At 32.1% G+C, this 20,144-nt stretch overlaps 1 protein-coding gene across 1 annotated transcript; it reads right to left on the reverse strand.

Annotated features, from left to right (window-relative positions):
- Nucleotides 1-1,290: 1,290 nt before the first annotated feature.
- Nucleotides 1,291-14,133, reverse strand: LOC113394508 (zinc finger protein 771-like). The gene is made up of 6 exons (XM_026631840.2): nucleotides 13,714-14,133; nucleotides 11,469-11,698; nucleotides 10,519-10,650; nucleotides 8,305-8,630; nucleotides 5,197-5,347; nucleotides 1,291-2,144 (listed from the first exon to the last, which is right to left on the reverse strand). Exons 2-6 carry the CDS (start codon nucleotides 11,695-11,697, stop codon nucleotides 1,879-1,881), a joined length of 1,104 nt encoding a protein of 367 aa, XP_026487625.1. The 5' UTR covers nucleotide 11,698; nucleotides 13,714-14,133; the 3' UTR covers nucleotides 1,291-1,878.
- Nucleotides 14,134-20,144: the final 6,011 nt, after the last annotated feature.

A 20,144-nucleotide genomic window follows, 5' to 3' on the forward strand; every position in this document is an offset into this window, starting at 1 on the left:
ATTAATTCTCATATATGCACGTATGAAATACTACTATACAAAGAAAAAAAAAGGTTACAAAGAAGCTAACATTTGAAATGGCATGTTACATAAGGCAAAATTATCCTGTTAAAGGAGCATGAGAAATAAAAGAAGTTTGTCATTAAAATATTTGTATTGAACTGGCCTTAATGAATTACACCTTACAAGATACAAAAAAAAAACATTTGACGAAACTTTGTACCGCCAAACTAGTTACTATTACAAAAAATGTTCTTATCACGTAATGAAATTGAAGTTGAAAGTTACGCGGTTTAACCGCGCAAGTTCAGTGCGATGTGAATAAAGCTTATCTACATTGCAATTACATTTAAAACGATTATGAAATATCTTTGAAAATGGTCCACATATTTTCAGTCATAAGAAGGTTACGGTATAAGTAAACAATCGTAGCTTTACTCTTTGGTGTTCTAGCCGTTAGTCATTGCACGTGTGTTTCCAACGTAAAACGTCCCTCTATATTAATAGACACGTGATTGTATTTACTATACCTATATGTTCACTCAAGAGAACAAAGCTCATTTTCAATTCTTAAACATACAAAGCATTAAATATGACCTATATCTGCGGACAGTCTTTGTGTGGAAAAATGAAAATAGGGAAACTTAAAACTAGAGAAATGCAAGCTAGTGACCAAAATATTATCTAATGGTTTATCTACATTAAGAAATTCACATTTTCATTTTTACATTACTAAGTTTGGAATGTGTGAACTTATTTTGGAATGGTAACAAAACCGACAAATTGGTAACAATCGGTAGCATTTATGGTGATAACATTACTAATTTTATGGTTTCGAATGGTAAAAGTATTCATTTTTGTTTTTCATTTAAATCTATTGACATAAGAATGTCTAAGTATGAACTAAAATAAATAAAAATGTAATTACAATAGTTATATTACAATTCCTAAACTATATAAATATAGCGTTTTACGACTAAAAGAGATTTTACTTTGGTTTGTATTGGACTGACTTTATACATTATTTACTTTATTATTAATATTATACTTAAGTGCTAAACTTTGCAATATACTTACGTGAATTATTGGTCATAAAAATTGTTTAGAATCCTTTAGAAACAAGACATACAAAAAAACGTAAAAGTCCGTCATGTCGTACATTTATACGAAAAAAAAATTTAATCCGTTTGAACAATTTGCAGTAATATAATTTTGAAGCTCAATATTGAGATCTTGATATATATATCAATATATATAATTATAATATATCTCAATATATGGACACATAGCAAAATATGGACAGACAAATTTCGACGGACATGAAAATATTATGAATGTTGATAGAAACCATTCTACATTAATATAATCTATTGCATAAAATTAGGTATCCTCGGGTTGGTCAGACTTGACTGGTAAAATTTCATAGGAATATAAAATCCTGATAAATTAATAATTAAATATACGTATATATCACAATAAAAAGGACGGAGTTACAATGTTTCATGCGACTGTTGAACTGTCTACACTTTCGTTGTTACAAATCAGACAATTATGTGATGCACATTAAGGCACTCTAGAGGTAACACACATAAGCGATTTCTATCGTTATATAGATAGACACTATATTAAGGTATACTACGCACATTATTAATTGTTTTTATTTCACACGTATTTCAGGTCTAGTGATAGTAAGCATACACATAGTTGGACGAAATAATTAAAATAATTGCTCGAAATCTTTGGCTACATTACTAAAAGTGTACATGATAACTTTATTTGCATTAGTCGTTTTATTTATCGCCCTAACCTACGTCCTAGTTAGCTATGTTGAAAATTTTGGTTTCGGTGATATTAGAAAATAAACTGCAATTGTTGTATTCATTTGGAACTAATTGGTGCGAGTGATGTTTGGTCATCTCCGTAGAATCGATAGCGATTCTGAGAGAGAGCAATGCTAGATGAAGGGTCGACTTCCGAATGCTGCGACTCTCTGTGGCGACGAAGATCGACTTTGCGCTGGAACGCTTTATCGCACAGACCACATGAGAAAGGTTTATATCCGGTGTGCTTGCGCATGTGTGTGATGAGATTTGAACTTTGACTGAAGGCTTTGGAGCACACCACGCACTTATGTGGCTTCTCACCTGCAACAAATAAATATTTATTTAATAATGTATTTTTACTCAAATTCAGAATAAATATAAATGAATGCAAATTCTATTAAAAAAAAATAGTATATAAATAATTATGATTCAAAACATACAAAAAGCAATAAAACAGAAATATCGAATAGTATTTATATATCATATAATATATTACCCAACCTTAACATAGGTATTGTGTTATTAATACGAGTCAAGAAGTTTATATATTATTACGTGGAAAGGAATTAAACTGTTAATAGTGAATTAAATGTGTAGCACTAAACATATATTTGAACGCTATGTTACATAACCGTATGAAACGGTTACGTTTTAAATAAAAAAAGTAAAACCCCGTAAATGTCCGTTTGCTAGGAAAGGCCGTATGTTCTCTCAAGGAGAAGGAGCTTGTTAGCTACCAAGCTGTTTCAGTATGCGGTAGTGAAAATATGTGACATGTGCAAGAAAGAAAGACTTCTATTCGATACTGATGTGTCAGTTTCGAAACTACCCGGGTAACCAACAGAATTCCTTGCGAAGTTTTTCTTTAAAATATGTAGGTAGTGATTGTTCGGATTTTAAAACGTGATCTTTGATTGTGGTTTACGTTTTCTATCAGCTGAGCTAAAGCAACATTTTACTTAATTTTATATACTGCACCAAAATCAATCAGTAACATTATTAAAAACTAAAATTCATTCGAATTTCTTATAAATTGTTTAGCAATAATGAAGCACTAGGAAACTTAACTACGTCGTATTTAAGTTCTTACTAACATTAAAACTTGTAATTATCCTAGTTTTTATTGAAATTAAAATTTCAGGAATTTGTGATATTTGTTTAGCCTGTTGAAAGGTGTTTTTTTCCCTAATTATGTACAAGCTATAAACTCTTTCAAAAATTCATACATTATGACAGAAAACCATACATCAAAATGTTTTTTTCAGTCTTTTAAAACTTGAAAAAATAAAACTTCTCTACGTACATTCTATATCATAAATAAATTGTAATATATAATATTCAATAAACAAACTTACTTCCAGTTACTATTTTATTATACGTATCATAACTTATAATGTAAGTGCCTAATATAAGGGTATCGTTGTGAGGATGAAATATGGTAATTAAAGCTTGTATAAGTAGACTAACGACTTGTCATATCATAACTAGTGTTACAATATTAATGGTCTCACGAATGTTTCCTTTGTTCAATATCACTACAAATTTAATAAGATTTTAAGCTATTTATTATGACAATAAAAATGAATATTAATAATATATTTTATTATCTGTGGTAAGTAACTAATAATAAAACAAGGCTCTATAAGGCAGAAAAACTGTTTGTCCCAGCAACCTACATAACGAGAAAAGTTTAAAAAGAAAAAAACGCAAAATAATTTATAGATGGAACAGGATTTACGGCGACTTTTTGTTTGCGTCGTGATGTGAAGGTCTTCGAAGGCTACCGCTAATTGCAGGGCGAACTGCATTTTGGAATATTGATGATGAGGCATTTATCGGGAGGACGAACGCCATTTATGGCTACTGTAAATCATTCGATCTGCACATACGTGACGAGATGTCTCGGATCGGGACAAATATGTCAATTGTAATTTTTAGACGTTCAGTTCTTTCGATGTTGTTTCTTGAAGCTGTTAAATACAAAAGTAGGTTTTGTTTTGGTTTATTACTCGTTTCTGTAATTAAAGCTTATTTTTATCAAGGAATTTGAAGAAAAAAATTGCTGAAAATTATCGATGACTCTTTAGGATATGGAGTTTTAAATTTATTTAGACAACAATAATAAAAGTGTAAAACAATTATTACTAAAGCAAAAATATTGTATTTTATATGTTGCAGTACTAATCGATTTAAAAACTTAAAGAATTAACAACGATTATAAAATATGTACATAGTTAGTAATTATTGTACCGCGACGTTTGTTACAAAATATACTTTATTGTTCATGAAGAATATTCGCAGTTCTGACATTTATCTACACGGCAAATATAAATCAATAAACCTATTGCTAATGAAAATATACTATTATTAATTTCGTACTTGGTTTTTATTTATTTTCAATTTAGATAATTAAAGCTTAATATTTATAAAGTATGAAATATCAGGTTAACTGAAACTTGGGATCATTAGTAATAAACTTTGTAAGAATCTTTAGTTCGATAATAGCGGCACAACAAGTGTGAAACAGAATAATAGGAAAATTGGAAAACTTCAAGCTTCGGCTGTTATTTTCTCACGAAAGTTTAAATACAGTTGATATGTTAGAGCATACCATTAAGTCATGTTTAATATGAGTACTTACAAAGTTTACAAACCATCTGTTATTCGATATACACTTTTGGGTTGTTGTATCGTTGTAGTATGAATAGTTTCATAGAGTGATAATAGGAGCTATAAAGATATACATATAAGATGCAATTGATGCTTTCTAGTTACTTAATATTGAATATATATATACTAATATTATAAAGCTGTAGAGTTTGTATTATTGAACCGATTTGATAAAATATTTTATCGTTAACTGGAACGTTTATTGGAAAAAATTGTTGACAGATCAGTATCGTTTAACGCTGGTGAATCCGCGCGGAGCAGATAATCATAAAATGACGTGTAAATAAATAAAGAATAAAAATATGACATATATTAATTGATACGTGAAGCAAAAACTTTGATCATTCCTTTATATAAATATTACGCAGAAGGAGGAGCATGAAATTTGGCACAGTTAAGTAGATATCGAGGAGTGTTTAACGCTTTTATTTTGTTTTTTTAATTGAATAATTACAAGGTATTGTCCCATTGAGCCTTATTTTGCCTATATTTTGATTCAAAGGAATGACCGATGGGATGATGCAATGATTGAAACATATAAAATTATTAATTATAAATAGCAATAGACTATATATTTTAAATATATACATCATGATCTCGGAGAACAGCGACAATAATGTTTGCGACGTTATCAACAGCATTATACCGAGCGTAAACACTTTTAGTAGATTTTATGTGTTTAAAAATATTAAATAAAGCTTACCGGTGTGAATGTAGGTATGTTTCTTCATGTCAGATTTCTGGTGAAAGCGTTTACCGCAGTACTGGCAAGGATAGGGCCTGGTGTCCGAGTGGATGAGGAGGTGCGTAGACAGAGTGCTGGAGCGCTTGAAGCATTTGCCGCACTGCTTGCACTGTACAAATAAAATAAATATTAAAATATGAACAAAAATACTTATGCAGTAAACTATATATTTAATTTAGTATTCAGTTATGAAGTCCATATTAATCTGTTTTTTTTTTGTATTTGGAGTTTTTACGAGTTTTTTTGTATGTGCAAATGGGCCATCAGATGGCCAGTGGTCACTTTCATCGCCAATGCGCCATGAACTTTAGGATCTAAGATGTTATGCCGCTTGTACCTGTAGTTACACTGGCTCACTCATCCTTCAAACGTATTTGTAGGTAGTACCTAAAGAGGGTTGCACCACCAAGTAAGTAGTAATTTGTAAGTCATTTTAGTCATTAATTTACAAGGAAAATAAAAAAAGAAACATTGTGTTATGTTTAGTGAAGTAAAATAACAGCAAGTAAAGTGTCCCACTACTGGGCAAACGCCGTCTCTCTCGAGGAAGAGGCTTAGAGCTTATTCCATCACTCGGCCCAATGTGGGTTGTTTTTAGGTAAAATATAAATATTCTTTACGTATTATAATAATTGAATTTGTCTTAACGTGTGTTTGTTGTAAAAGACCTACAATTAAAAGTACATAGAACAAAATATTATATATAATTAAAAGTATCATGAAATTGACAGTGTCTATCACCTCCGCTGACAACCCGTAATAAACTAATAACAGAGTAGTTTTTTAACCCCTTTCTACACATTTCTTTGATTTCATTTCTGCTTTACACTTTTTTTATTTAAAAGATTTTTATTCCGTACCGTCGACAAGCGAGTCACTAATGAACCTTTTATTTTAAGGAAACGTCTTTTGTAAAATATCTTGCGTTTGTTACTTGGAACTAAAAATCTTAAATTTACATACCCAGCAAACAAATTCTCTTGCATTGTTTCATACTCTATTACCAAGTATTAGACAATAGCCTCCAGCGCACCACCTTAGATTTATTTGATCAGTTGGTGTAGGAATGTATTCTGTGCTGTGTCGTATTTTTAAGCATACATTACAAAGGCTATAACGGTATATTTCGAAAGGAATCTCGTATTTTAACAAATAACATCTATATTTTAGAACAATCCGTACAAACCGCTGTTTGTTTTTAATATGATCAGATCCGTATTGCTTAATATAATTTTCATTCGTCTTAAAAATGTAGTCGTATTGTATGGTAGCTTTCACTTAACTTAAATCATTGTCACGTTACTATGGATAAGTTGTACCTCTTGAAATTTTATGTGGAAAATGTAAAGAAGTACAATAGATTATGTTGTATTAATCGTGTAGCTTTTAGCAGGGCACCTTAATAATGTTTTTTTTTAAACAGAAAATCAAATTTAAATACCAAATATTTAAAAGGTCGGGGTGTGATAAATCAATAAAATATAAAATAAGAAAAAAAGGAATAAAAAGTAGCTATTAATCGAAAGGTTAGTCGTTAACTGTATGACCAATGACAATCCAAGTGAAATCCTCGTGGCCTGTGACAGTTGGCGGGGCAGCTGCCTGCCGCCCTGCCTCGCGCCTACAAAAACTACTAGCTTTTTCAACCTCTTTTTTACCGATGCACTCTCGTATAAACAACACAGGTGCTATGCCGCGACCATCCACATATGGTTATCGCTTTATAACTGGTAAGGAGGTGATTTTTTACAATGGTCAGATGATTTCAAAGTTAAGGTGCAATTTCCTAACATTTAACTGTTATAAATGCCAATAGTGTTTGAACGAGACTATGACATTAATAAAGAAAATAATAAAAACAGCGCGACAGTTTTCCTTATCATATTAATAAAAAAACGAAGGCATATATGTATAGGTGTGTTTCGTGCGTAGAGCGTTACCAACACAGTGGATACATCAATTTATGCACAGATAAAACATACAATGAATACATACTGCTTTTAGTTTTAGTATTTCAGTAGTATTAAGTACCTAATAGATTTTATGGTAATATAATAAATTATATTACCATAGTAAGATAAACGATAACGCCGTGCTAAATTGGTATATAATGGAAATGAAATATAAAAGTATTGATTTGATAAAATACAGGTTTTAAATGAATTATACTTAGTATTTGAAATTCATTTATCAATAATTTTAATAGGTTTTTGTTATTGTAACTCTAATATGTAATTTATATATATATTTTTTAATAATTGGCGTCAATTTATTTAAGGACATTTTATAAAAATTATAAATCGTCAGCCGGCGGTAATTAACTGAACGCTCAAGTCTCGTGCCGGCCACGCGCCACTTTTCCGCTTGATGCCCTCACAAGTCCACACATTATAAATAAGTTTATGTTAAATTAATTGATATGTGTAGGTACATATTAAAATGGCAATAATAACATAATTGAATAAAAAAAAACTCTCACAAGCTAAGAATAATATTTTAGTTATCAATTACAGTTAAAATTTACAAATGACTTAGTCCTGATTATTATCTCTTGCGTTTAAGCACCCACACTTATTTCATACATATGTTAATGTACGTTATAAGTTTTTAAAAGATCATTATTATAGATAAGTGGTTCTTATTTTTCACTTAAGCGCATATTTCTAATTGCACATGTCATATTATTATGGTTTCATACAAATAATTATATTGACAATGTTATGTATTGAATTATAGTTGACACAATTAGGTATTAAGCTCGTTGTTCTGATTAAAAACAGTGCGATTATTTATAATGATGTAGCAGATAAAAATAAATATATAAAACGGTGAGAAGATGAGCGCCGAGTACTTGACTGCAAAATGCGTGCGAGAGAGGCGCGACTCGTTTCGATGCGAGAGTACTTATTAAGACAAGGGCAGTTTTTTATTATTCGATTTGTAAAAAAATTAAACATATACAGGTTTGCTATTTAAAAGCTAGTCTGAACGGAAATTGTACAGTTATTCTGAACTAGGTGTATGTCGCATATTTAGGTACGTTTTTTTATAAGAATTATAAATTACCTGAAAAGATTTCTCGTTTTTATTCTCTGTTTTGAGAAGTAATGAGATGTTGATGTCTGCTGGGGGCGGAGGTGGTGGCGGGTAGTTGTGGTAGGCGGGCGCGGAGGGGCAACGTAATGGTTCAGTGCTCGAAGGACGCTTCTCGTCGGGATTGCTTCGACATCTCTTAACCAGCTCGAGGGGACTGTCTGGATCATCGTGAACGTCCCATCGTGACATCGGCGATTCTCTCTCGGTCTCGACTTGTTCTCGTTCGCAAACACTAGCCGGTGACCAAATTTGACGATTCTTCATCGATAAGTTTAAAGGCAGCTCCTCTTCGTCATCTACAAAACAAAATAATGTCATTGCAACCTTCACGCTCTGCGATACTATTTATTCGGTCAAATCGGTCGATTTCTGAATCGCAATTATACATGTACAGGTGCATTTCTTTTGCCGTCGAGGTTACGTCATTGTCTGCCATAATAGCGTTTCACTCGCATACATATAACACATAAGACTTACAATATGTACATTAATCTATAGTTTAAGTAATTGGTCTGGTTTAATATATATTCCAGGCTTTATAGCCTTCTTATCCTTATTAACAAAGTAATTTCTACATTAGATTTCGTCTTTAAAATTTGATTGACTTTGCAATCAACTGCACCGACCAATGTTATTAATCGATGCAATGTGGACATATAGATGTCAAGTAATAGTAAAAGTCTTTAAGTAAACAATTGCATTGAATATCACATTTACGAAAGTAAAACAGACTATCTCTTACTTCTTTACGACTAAACTATTATGCCTTTCGTAATGAAATTTGCCGTAGATAAGGATATACGGAGGTATATATAGATTACGGAATTTAGAGTAAAAAAAAAATCGGATTGAGTCGCGACTATTGAACAAATATTGCGTGTATACAATTTTTGTTATAAAATATTAAAAAAATTGTGATAAAGAATAGTTACAAAAAAGTGACGAAGCCAATATTTTCACAGTTGGTTTTTGTTTACCTAGCTTATTTTTATCGTATGTGACGTAATTTATACCTACTCATATAAATAAGTATTTTTTAACTGAATTTGAATTTGTATTTTATTAGAGAATGTATTAGGGTATACATATGTATTTTATATTAGCTTCCATATAATAACTAATCTGACAATTGCGTTTAAGTATTATTTTATCGTAAGATTTTTCTCTATGTTCAATGTAAACTTATGTTCGCGCGATATGAATGTAAATTTAATATCACCTGAGTCAATATATTCCTCAACTCGCATCGATTTTAAATTAAAAATAAAACAAATCAAAATGTAAGTCTTAGTAGGTATGTATTATAATAATGAAATTTGACATAAATAAATCTCCTTAAATTATATTTTTTTCGCAGTAAACTGCAGCCACGTCAACGTTCTTCAAGGGAATAGAATTTAATGACGGCATTTTTTTGTCATAATTTGCGATTTTAGGAAATGTAATGCATACTTATAAAAAATAAACTATGTAACATAAATGTTGCAATGTTCGTCTTTAATTATGAAGTGTGAGAATAAAACGTCTGATTCTGTTAATCGTAAGTCTTTTCTTCGATTGATATTCGTAACCGGTAACGAAATGGACAATTAACTTTTTTTTAATACTTAAAGAATTTTAACTTAATAATGAGTATTTATAGGGTAGACGTGGTAGTCGCTTCTCCTTAGCAAGTACAAACGTTAAAAATACTCCGTTCTCGAGGTAAACGACATGTAAACGACGGCATATCAGTAGTTCGCGGGTTTATTCGACAACTTACATTGATAGCTATTCTAATGAGGAACACACTCGAGAAGTCATGTAAGGAGGCCGAGGCGAACACAGGTTTTATCAATCGACCCAAAATCCAAATCGTTTTAAGTATTCTTTTAAATCTTGTATCACAATTTACGTCTCAAGACTTTTTGTTCTTTATTTCGCTTTCGTTAAATTAATTTCGATACTTATTCTAGTTCTATATTATCTATGAAACTAAGGGAAATTTATTATTTTATCATTTGTTTCATGACCGTAAAGAAAATAACGACTTAGTTTTACATTATAGTAAAGTTAAATGAGGATTTCGTACGGTCTTTGAACTCGGAGCTACAGTTTTTGACTAACGAGAAACTGATTCATTTTCAATCAAATACTAATCTAATCTCACCACATTTTTTATAATATATATACTTAAATTCTTACCATCTCTGGGTGGCGTGTGTCGGGCATGATCAACGCCGGGCGGGAAATGTGGCGCTTGTGGTAGCAACAGTGGCCACACTCCGCCGCTATACAACGCTCCCAGACCACTGCAGTACATCAGCGCACCCAGTTCTACATAGAAAAGGATTTTTATAATCAAATTCAAGCAAATCTTCTAGTTCAATCTACAACTAATTATCTGTTATATATGCTCGCGTCTTCGTCTGAGTAAATTTTAGTTTATTACGGACTCATTTCGTATCCAGCGGCTGCCTTTCCAAATTTGATTTATTATTATAAGTATATCCAACTGTCGTCATCGTAACAAGATTGATTTTAGTTTTGAAATCTATTAAATACTAAAAGTTACATCAAAATCTTTTTAGAATTATGGTCTTTGTGTGATCCTCGTACAAACAGACAATTTAAATTTTTATATAAGCAAAAAATTTTTGAGTAAGTATATAGGTATGGTTGGTTCCGCTGTGGTGATAAATAAATCACGATTATATTTTGTATGAAAATTTTTATCGGACAACATATCTGATAATTTATAGAAGACCCATATATATAAGCCATCATTTATACAAGAAATAACAGACTTAGAACTCACACATTGATGAAGATTAATTACGGGTGGATTGGGGATATATTAATTGAATATAGTTAATATTGCCGTACATGCAATGATAAGTAAAATCCCCTTTTAACTACTGTGTAGACCCCATGAAATAAATATATGCATGGCCATTATATTAAATACCCTGATCGAAGCGATCCCACAATTATTGGCGATCAGGCAATTTTATCCACCCTGAAACGCATTACTTAGCAGATATGTTTTCATAAGTAATTCAAAAATGTATTTCAAACTCAACAACTGCGATGTTATAGGCTCTCAACGGAATAATACGAGAGATACAAAGAGAACGAATTAGTCAAGTACTTGCCTGTAGCTCTAGCGTATTGTTTCAGCGCTCTTCCTGCAATTTCAATGTCTCCAAATTGCAGCACATCCAAGCGTTGCTGCGAAATTGAGTCTGGTGACTGAGGAGGTGAGCTGACGGAGGTCGGCGAGCGAGGTGATACGCTTCTCTCTGGAGACGGAAACCGTTGTCCTGGAGGAGAAGAGGCTTGGAAGTGCTCCGCGAGACGGGATAACAGCACGTGACGGGACATCCTATATTAAAGATAAAATTTAATTGTTTAATTATGATTCTGCTGAGAGTTAAGACCTGAGAAATTATTTCTCTATTAAGATTTATTATGATTCTTAAACAATTGCGTCATTATTTGTACCTAATATTTAAAGTAATGTTAAAACATACGATTTTGAATAATTACAAATATTTCCAGGTGATTTACATTTTTTTCTTCACTATAATAAAAGAGTAAAAGAATAAGGATAATAAGAATAGAGTAGTCACTTATCTTCAAATGTGAAGATGATTAAATGAATTGAAAGTTTTTTTTCAATTATAATATTTATGCAATTGACCTAAATGTATGAAACGTAAATAATAATAATTAAATTGATAGGCCATGTCGGTGGTCTATTGCGCGATGTATGCGGTGATCAGTTAAAAAAAACATCGTCATCACTGTTATTACGTGACTATCGCCATTAGCGTCTATTTGTTGACAGCTCTTGTCCTGATTAATCCGACCGGTGTTTGTCGACGAAGAATCATATTAAAAGCTCAATCAAGCAAATGAAGAATCAGAATAATGGACGTGGACGTCACCCGCTGCGTACGCGCATTAATAATTCACAACATATCGGAGTAAAACAATCTTCATTAGACTAAAACACATTTGTTTTCATAGTACGAATCTATATTACGTAGCAAATATAACGTCGAAGCGTTCACATATCTTCATTACTTAATTCAACGAAATCAAATATGGACGATTGTGTTGTTTTATGGGAATTAGTTAATGTTGTAATGAGCGAAGGAGCATCGGGGACAGGGGTGATAACAATCTAACGGCACCTGTGTTTAAAATTCGTTTGTTAAAAAGATAGTATCATATCTCCCGATTTATTCCCGTAAACATTAGCCACCCGCGCCCTATTAGGCTAATTACTATGTCTATCGTTGTATTTCAAACAGGTGAATGCAATTGATTTAAACTATTACGTATAATTGGCTAACTAGCGGACGGTGTATGTGAGGGCTGTGTCGCAATTTCTTATTTCAATAAAGTAAGACTTCATTAGCCCGTAAGCGGCAATTACTAGCCGCGCAACTGTAGTCTTATTTACCATTTTATATGCATAGCTAGTGGGAAACTGAACAAGTGCTAACATAAAAATCAATCAAAGTTTAACTTCATTACTTGTGAATGAAGATGTTTTATATTGCAAGTTATATAACGGTATTCCAATTGATTCGGTAAGTTTAACGTTTTTTAAAATATTTATGTATATTGTATATTACAAATAATGAATTATGTACTTACTATATACTTACTAACACCACTAAACATGAGTGTATATGTTCTCAGTTCATTTTCGATTAATAAATTTCATGATCATTGTATTATATTTCTATGTACTTACAAATTGCAGGAGTAATTAAAATTTAGTTAGCTAAGAAGAAGAGATCATTACATGATATATCACAGGATACAGTATGAGACCGAACTAATTACGTTCCGTTATATTTTTAAGTACACATGAAACAGTCAATAAATAAATTAAAAAAAAAAACTTAGATTTATATTTAAAAAAAACAAAACCAAGAAATAAAGTAAACATATCTAACTGTAGGTACCTTCATAACATTACTAATATACTTTATCTTGTATATATCTTAAATTTCTATATATTAATGGTACCTGACTGTAATTATATTTGCAAGTAATTACTTTAAACCTAGTAGTTCATTTTAACGACTGCATGAATGTAATCTATATGTCAGTTTAATTAATTAAATTAAAACATTAAATGAATTTTATACAAATTAGAAATAAAATATGACGAAATAAAACACGTCAAAGTATAAAAAGTGTTATTTTTTAGAACACTAAAGATTATGGTTTAAAGAATAAATTAGCAATAAGAACTACACAACAGCACATAAATAGTAGGTATAATTATCTTTAAAGCAAAAAAAATGGATATCTATAAAAGTTAATTATGAATACTTTATTTAAAAATAATATAAATATTTAAAGGTAAAATGGGCTTACCTTACGCGCCAAATTCGAGCGCTACGGTCTTCAATACACTTATTCACTTTAAAGTATCACAACGTTGTAAAAACGTAAAATCCCTTCATCAGAAACCAGGAACAAATATTTGAAATCAAAACATTTTTCATAAAGTTACAGCAAAAGATTTAGGAACGTCAAGATAGGGATAACGTGCGATCGAGCACTCGGAAGGTTGTGTGGGTCGTATCGAACCTTACACGGTCCTTCGTGTTCGGCGCCTGGCACCTGACTGAAATGAGGCTCGCGCGCCCCGACCTACCCGACTCATCCACAAATAACGTTCTTTTTTTCAAAACTAACAAAAAATAACAGGTCCTGTGGAGGCTGCGCAATAAAGAAATGATTTGATGAAACGGTCTCTTGACAGGTGGCTCGCGTCACATTCTTTCAAGCACCGAATAATTACTGGTTGTTCTTTCGCTGACTATGCGCAGAACGAACTGAAAAATGACTTTAAAGGATTAATGTTTGCAAATAAGCGGTTTCCTCTGTATGACATTAATGCTGCCTCGTTACGTATAGCTAATTTTACTTTTCGGTTTTCTTTATTAATGCGAAAGCTAAGCATGTTTAAAAACACAAAATGATGTATTTTGCTTTTCATTTAAATACATTATTATTAAATTAAAGATGAAATATGATACTAGAATGGGGAAAATCACAGCACGTGATGAGAGTCAGATTTGTTACATTGAGTGCGGCGCGCCCCGCCCACCGAGCGTATTGGTTGCGACGTAGAGTTGGGCGGAGTTTAGATTAGATGTTAAATTAGAAAGATTTTCCCAAATCTCTGACGATCCTAAAACTTTAGATTTTAAGGTTTCAATCTCTAGAGATTGTAACAGTTCTTCACAACCTTGGATGAGAAACGAAACTTGTTACGTAACGTTATTTCTATAATGGTCATTGTGTGTCTAGACTCTACACTGGAGTATAGGTTATAAAGTAATATACGGGTTTCAATTCATTTTGTAAGTTTATATTATTGTTGTATTTACATTAAATATTTTAAACAGGTAGGTAATTATTGTGTGTATCAATTTAACGGGAAAATTTGAAAAGTGCAATCTCTGTGAGAGGGAAGATGAGGCGTGACGAACTATCAAATAACATACTTCATAGACTTTTCAAAATGCTTATTTCAAACTAATATTGACCACATAATATCATATACACTGGAATAAGCTTTAAATTATTTATAATTTAATTTATATACAGAAAACGTACAAATAATATTATTTAAACCATTTTCATTTGGTAGATTTAAGGTTTTGTTTTTAAATACTTATTTTATTTAAAGAAATATTTTTTGACGAGAAACAAATCCTAATCCTGTTCGTTTTTCTTTTTATTTAGTGGAATAAATGTCGTTGTGACAAGCAATGAAACGTTGATAACATATTACTAAGCGATATATTTTACACTCGATTAACCCCTTGTCGCAATCACGGGAAATTTAATTAGGCGGCTAATCTGCTTTGATACGACGTGTTTTGTTACCGGCGGGAAATGTATGGTTTCAGGGGAAGTGCTTCAGTTGTATTTAGGGGTGTCAGGGGTAGGAGAGGGGGTGTCGTAGTGTTCTATATTCAAAATTATGTTAAGAGGGATTTTAGGTTGTACAAAATATATAAATGTAATTGCGGTAAGCGATACGGGCTCCGGGGTTAGCGTACGATTTGTGTATGTTGAGGCTAGGGAAGGGTGCGGTAAGTGGGGGGTGCTGTTAACGGCGCGTGGCGGCCCGTTACCCCGCGCGTGCACATGTCGCGCCGGCACGCGCCCGCGCCGCTTTTTACCATTCTTTTTCTCTTTTTGTTTTTGTTTTCTCCCTTTGTTCGAATTTTGTAGCCTGTTCCGATTGCGGTACTAACAAAAAATCGGATTCGTGATATCGGAATGAATGAGGTTTTTTTTATGATTCCGTTCTTAAAAAAATAAACTTTGTATTGCTTTCGATATTCTTACTTATGATGTACTTATCTATATAAAAAACATTCTTATTACAGGTTTTCATAAATAATAAGAATACCAATGGCTGGTGTCCTGAAGTAATAGAGATATTGTTAAATCAAAATAAAATAGTCAGTAAATAGTTGCGAGTACGTTTCAGCTGCGGACAGAACCGGTACTCTGGCTGCGCAGGCGGCTGTCGCCGTCGCCGTCCATACCTTACAGTCAACTTTTATTAATTGGGCAGATGAGAACCACGGCGACCATGATGAATGCCTGCACCTTATATGGACAACGATTCGCGAAACCTTTTATAGATTCTCAATTAAAAGTGTCTATTATAGTTAATAGGGCGGTTGGACATTGTAGTTTATAGAAACAAGAATATTTGCTTTAAGTATAGGATAAAAAAGCAGGCATTATAACGGAAAGGACGATTAAGTGGAATAAAATATAGCGTGGGGGTGCGGGCGGCAGGTGGCTCCTTGTAGTGATGTCTCAAATCTGCCTCCTGTCTTATCATTGTCGATTACAAATTATTTTAATAACTACATAAGAACTACAGCATTAATTGTATGATTATAATATACTACAATACACATATCTAAGTAGGTATAAACATTAGCTTCCATGCTGATGTGACATTTTAGTATTTTTTATAACTGGATGTATTGGTGCGTATATAAAAATAAGTAAAGATAATTTAAAATGCTCGCATCAATAGCAAACATTTTTAAGATCTAATTTCATAAAATATTAAAAAGTTAATATTGTAGTAGGTATTAACAATTAATCATTATATTTCAGTGATTAGTGATTGTATGGTATTATCGATAAAGATATTAAATCTTAGGGACTTCACTACGACACCCTCTACAGTCTCGGTCGACAAGATTCCGCGGCATGTGCGCCTTCGCCCTTAACGGATTTATTCAAACGATGCCGCGTGGCGTCACACGCCTTATTGCCTCACACCAATTGTTACTGTATTTTATATTCGTATCTTATAAAATTTAAGATTGTTGCGAAAAAATTAAATCGAATCACATTTAAATCACAGTTTTATGTAAGTATTTATAAAAGGTGCACTTTTTAATAAAACGTTTGATAGAAACGAAAATATGATTACATTTTAATTAAAAAATGCAATATTCTTTAGAGAATTAATATATTCCTCTAATTATTTTACAAGTGCAATAGATCATTTATTTGACGTTTGTGTAGTTAATAAAAAAAACATACGAAAAGACTTAAAGATGATTAAAAACAAACGTCTTAAATAAATCCTAATGTTCAAGATCGATGATGAGTTTGAGATAAAGTATTAAACAAAACCATGGTTTAATAGTTTCTATTTAAATATTCTATTGCAGTACAATCTGACTGATGGATTTAAATATTGTTTTTTGAAATGATTCATTCAACAGTTTATTAAACTCATCAGAAATTATATACAAATATAATTAGGTATGTCAAAAGAGATCTGAGCATAAAAGAGACTTCTCCCAGCATATTATATCTCAATGATTTTATAACAGAAAGTGTAGAGTAAATAGTTACTGTATTCACAATTTCACTCAAATCGCAGCATCATTTTTACAACCCGCTGCGAATGTCAAGAAAATTATTTATATGGAGTCCATATTTTATAAATTATTTATCTAAAGTAAACTTTATACAATGCGCGAAGTTACTATTATCAATAGTCATTTATTTAATTTATAGTTTTTCAAAATAAACATCCGTTTTGTGAACGCTTTGATATTAATGCAAACATTGAATGTTTCTAAAATTTATTGCAGTGAATACTATTTCTTATAAAATTATAACTAGGTAGGTACGTACCTATAAAAAGTTTTTGTTTGGGTAATATCTAAATACGATTAGGTCCTTGTAGGATTAGTTAAGGTCTGAGGTATTTTATAAAAAAAAACCTTCATGCATTGATAATAATTATCCCCATAAAGTTGTTTCTAACAAATATAAACAGATACAATAGCAATGTTACACACATATTGAGACAACAGATCGGCGCGCGGCGCGGGCGCATGCCCGAGAGTCATATGGCGGGCGTTGTGCCGAAACCGTAAAAGCTCGACTCGGGTGCAATGAGCACATGCGCAGCGCTGACAATGCCGAGCAATTGAACATTGTGCACCTCGCGCCCCACCCACTCATTACGATATCTTAGTTAGCTCCTCTTCCCTAATTACTATAATTCTTACGTACTGAATGTGCACATGTTCTCGTCGCCGAGGTCGAGCGCTGGAGCTATGTTGCGGTTTTTGATTACGGCGACCGTAATGTGCGCCTCGCAGCTAAAACCTACGTTTAAGGTATTCATTGCATATTTTATGGGCTTAAGTGATTAATAAACAGATAGCAGTTTGCGGTGGCTCGTTGTTTATTTAAATTTTACTTGTAACGTCTAAGAAAGTCCACGGTTAATCTTACGAGTTTTGATTACTGGATTGGAAGGTATCTGAAGGCGCATACGAGTATGTACATACGTTGTATTCTTTGACAATTTAATAGCATATGCTCGAGCACCTGCCGCTGCAAAAAGTAGGAGCACGCTTCAGGCAGTGAAGCTCGGAATTTGTCGCAACAGTGGCTCTCTTAGCCTATTTTATTCGCTATTTATCGGTAGTTGATTGGTAAGGTGCAATAAGTTTTCCACATTAGTGTTTACTTTATATGGATTATATTGTTTTCATAAGTTAAATTCTTCAGGTGTCACGCGTGCAGCCTTTCGATGACTAGTTTTTTCTCCGAATTCTAGGTTTTGCTACAGCGTCATGTATTATAAACTAATACCGTTATTGCAATATTGCAATATTTAGCACTATAAAATATACAAATGAAAAAACCCGCGTATAACGAGAATGAGCATTCAATTCCATTCCCAATCAAATATTAAAGGTTAAATGTGGTCGATCGACATTAACAGTCAATGATAACGGAATTCATATTTTAAGCATTATAAGCTTTACGACATAAGTTATGTGCATATTTTTGACTCTTGCTCTAGTTAAACTCAAATATAAAATACTACTAACATTTAGTATTTCGTTTTATTATTCTTAAAGCTGTTTCATAGATTGGATTACAAATTAATAAGCTTTCACGGCTAAAGTACCCACAGCGTTTATCAACGTTTTCATTTAAAGTGTTTTATTTTTTCAAACACCAGGTAATTTCTTATAGCTTACCTACGTGGTATGTATTATAAACTTAGCGCGAAACATATATTTACAAATCAAACATATGTTTTCTTAAATTAAGGAATATAATTTTCAGTTGTGGTCCTATTTATTACCTAATAATTTATAAAATGGTGTACAAATTTTTACATGTTTTTGAGATAATTTCTGTTATCATTTTAAAATAATTCAAATCCATACTACTTCCTACCTTAAAAAGTTTAGATTATAACGGAAAAGGCTAAAAAGCATTAATTTGCTTAAGCTAAGTTTTTTACGATTTTGGAGAGAAGACACACAATTCCATTGACGTGTTCGCGTCTGGTCGGGTCGCCGAACAGGCAGGTGGCGCGAAGGCCAGCCCGGGAGCGAATCGCCGCTTAATTGATTCCAATCTGAGACCAGATTCAAGATAATTCACTCGTATGTTCACTTTCGCTCTTCTGTGGGACGAGGTATTAACGGTGGTTTGTATATCTTACAGCTTGTCTGCGACTTGTGAGACGTTCAGTTTATACGATACTTCTTTTGCAACTAGAGGCATTTTATTCTTGCTATTTATAAATGTCTAGCGTAACTAAACGTGTAGCGGAATTCTTAAACATCATTGATTTGTTGCCATATTAATGAAATACCTCTTACTCGCCCGCTTCGATCGACGTAAATTAAAGTTTAGTACTGTTTTTTTTATATAATTTAAAAGTATTTTACATATAATCAACTTCTGTACCATTTTTGAATTCGGCCTGTACTTCGGTCGTGATTAGTAACAAACAATTAATTAAATTTAAGTTAACTGACTTTAGCATTATTAAAGAAATCTGTAAAGAAGTACCGTATAACGTTTTATGTGATAAATACATTTTGAAACTGTTTTTAGTAAAAAAAACTTTTGTTCGAAATAATACAAAAAATAATAATACAAAAGCACTTAAGTATTTATTTATTTACATTTAATTATTTTAAATTAAATAAAAAATGAATATATTTTTATAAATACTGCTTATATGTAGTAAAATACCAATAATTGGAATTAAGGATGGCTTTAAATCTGGCCTTTTTGCAACGTCTATTTTTATATGTCATGAACAATTGTCGTTAACTCCATTAATCTCGGAGGCATGGGCATAATAATAAGGGGCTACCGATTACCGAGGCGACCGCCGTCGATGCTATTGCAGAATACATCACGTTTTAGAAATGGCATTAATAACATCGCAAGAAAAGGTATTTAATACAGATAAATATAAA

Source organism: Vanessa tameamea, chromosome 4 (assembly GCF_037043105.1).
Source record: "Vanessa tameamea isolate UH-Manoa-2023 chromosome 4, ilVanTame1 primary haplotype, whole genome shotgun sequence".
NCBI lineage: Eukaryota > Metazoa > Arthropoda > Insecta > Lepidoptera > Nymphalidae > Vanessa > Vanessa tameamea.

Bases quoted from the DNA above. Each gene is read 5' to 3' on its own strand.
- LOC113394508 (XM_026631840.2), bottom strand. From the start codon at position 11,697: ATGTCCCGTCACGTGCTGTTATCCCGTCTCGCGGAGCACTTCCAAGCC. The intron at 10,651-11,468 runs GCAAGTACTTGA...TTTTCTATGTAG, and splicing joins ACAATACGCTAGAGCTACAG to AACTGGGTGCGCTGATGTAC. The intron at 8,631-10,518 runs GTAAGAATTTAA...TTTGTTTTGTAG, and splicing joins ACACACGCCACCCAGAGATG to ATGACGAAGAGGAGCTGCCT.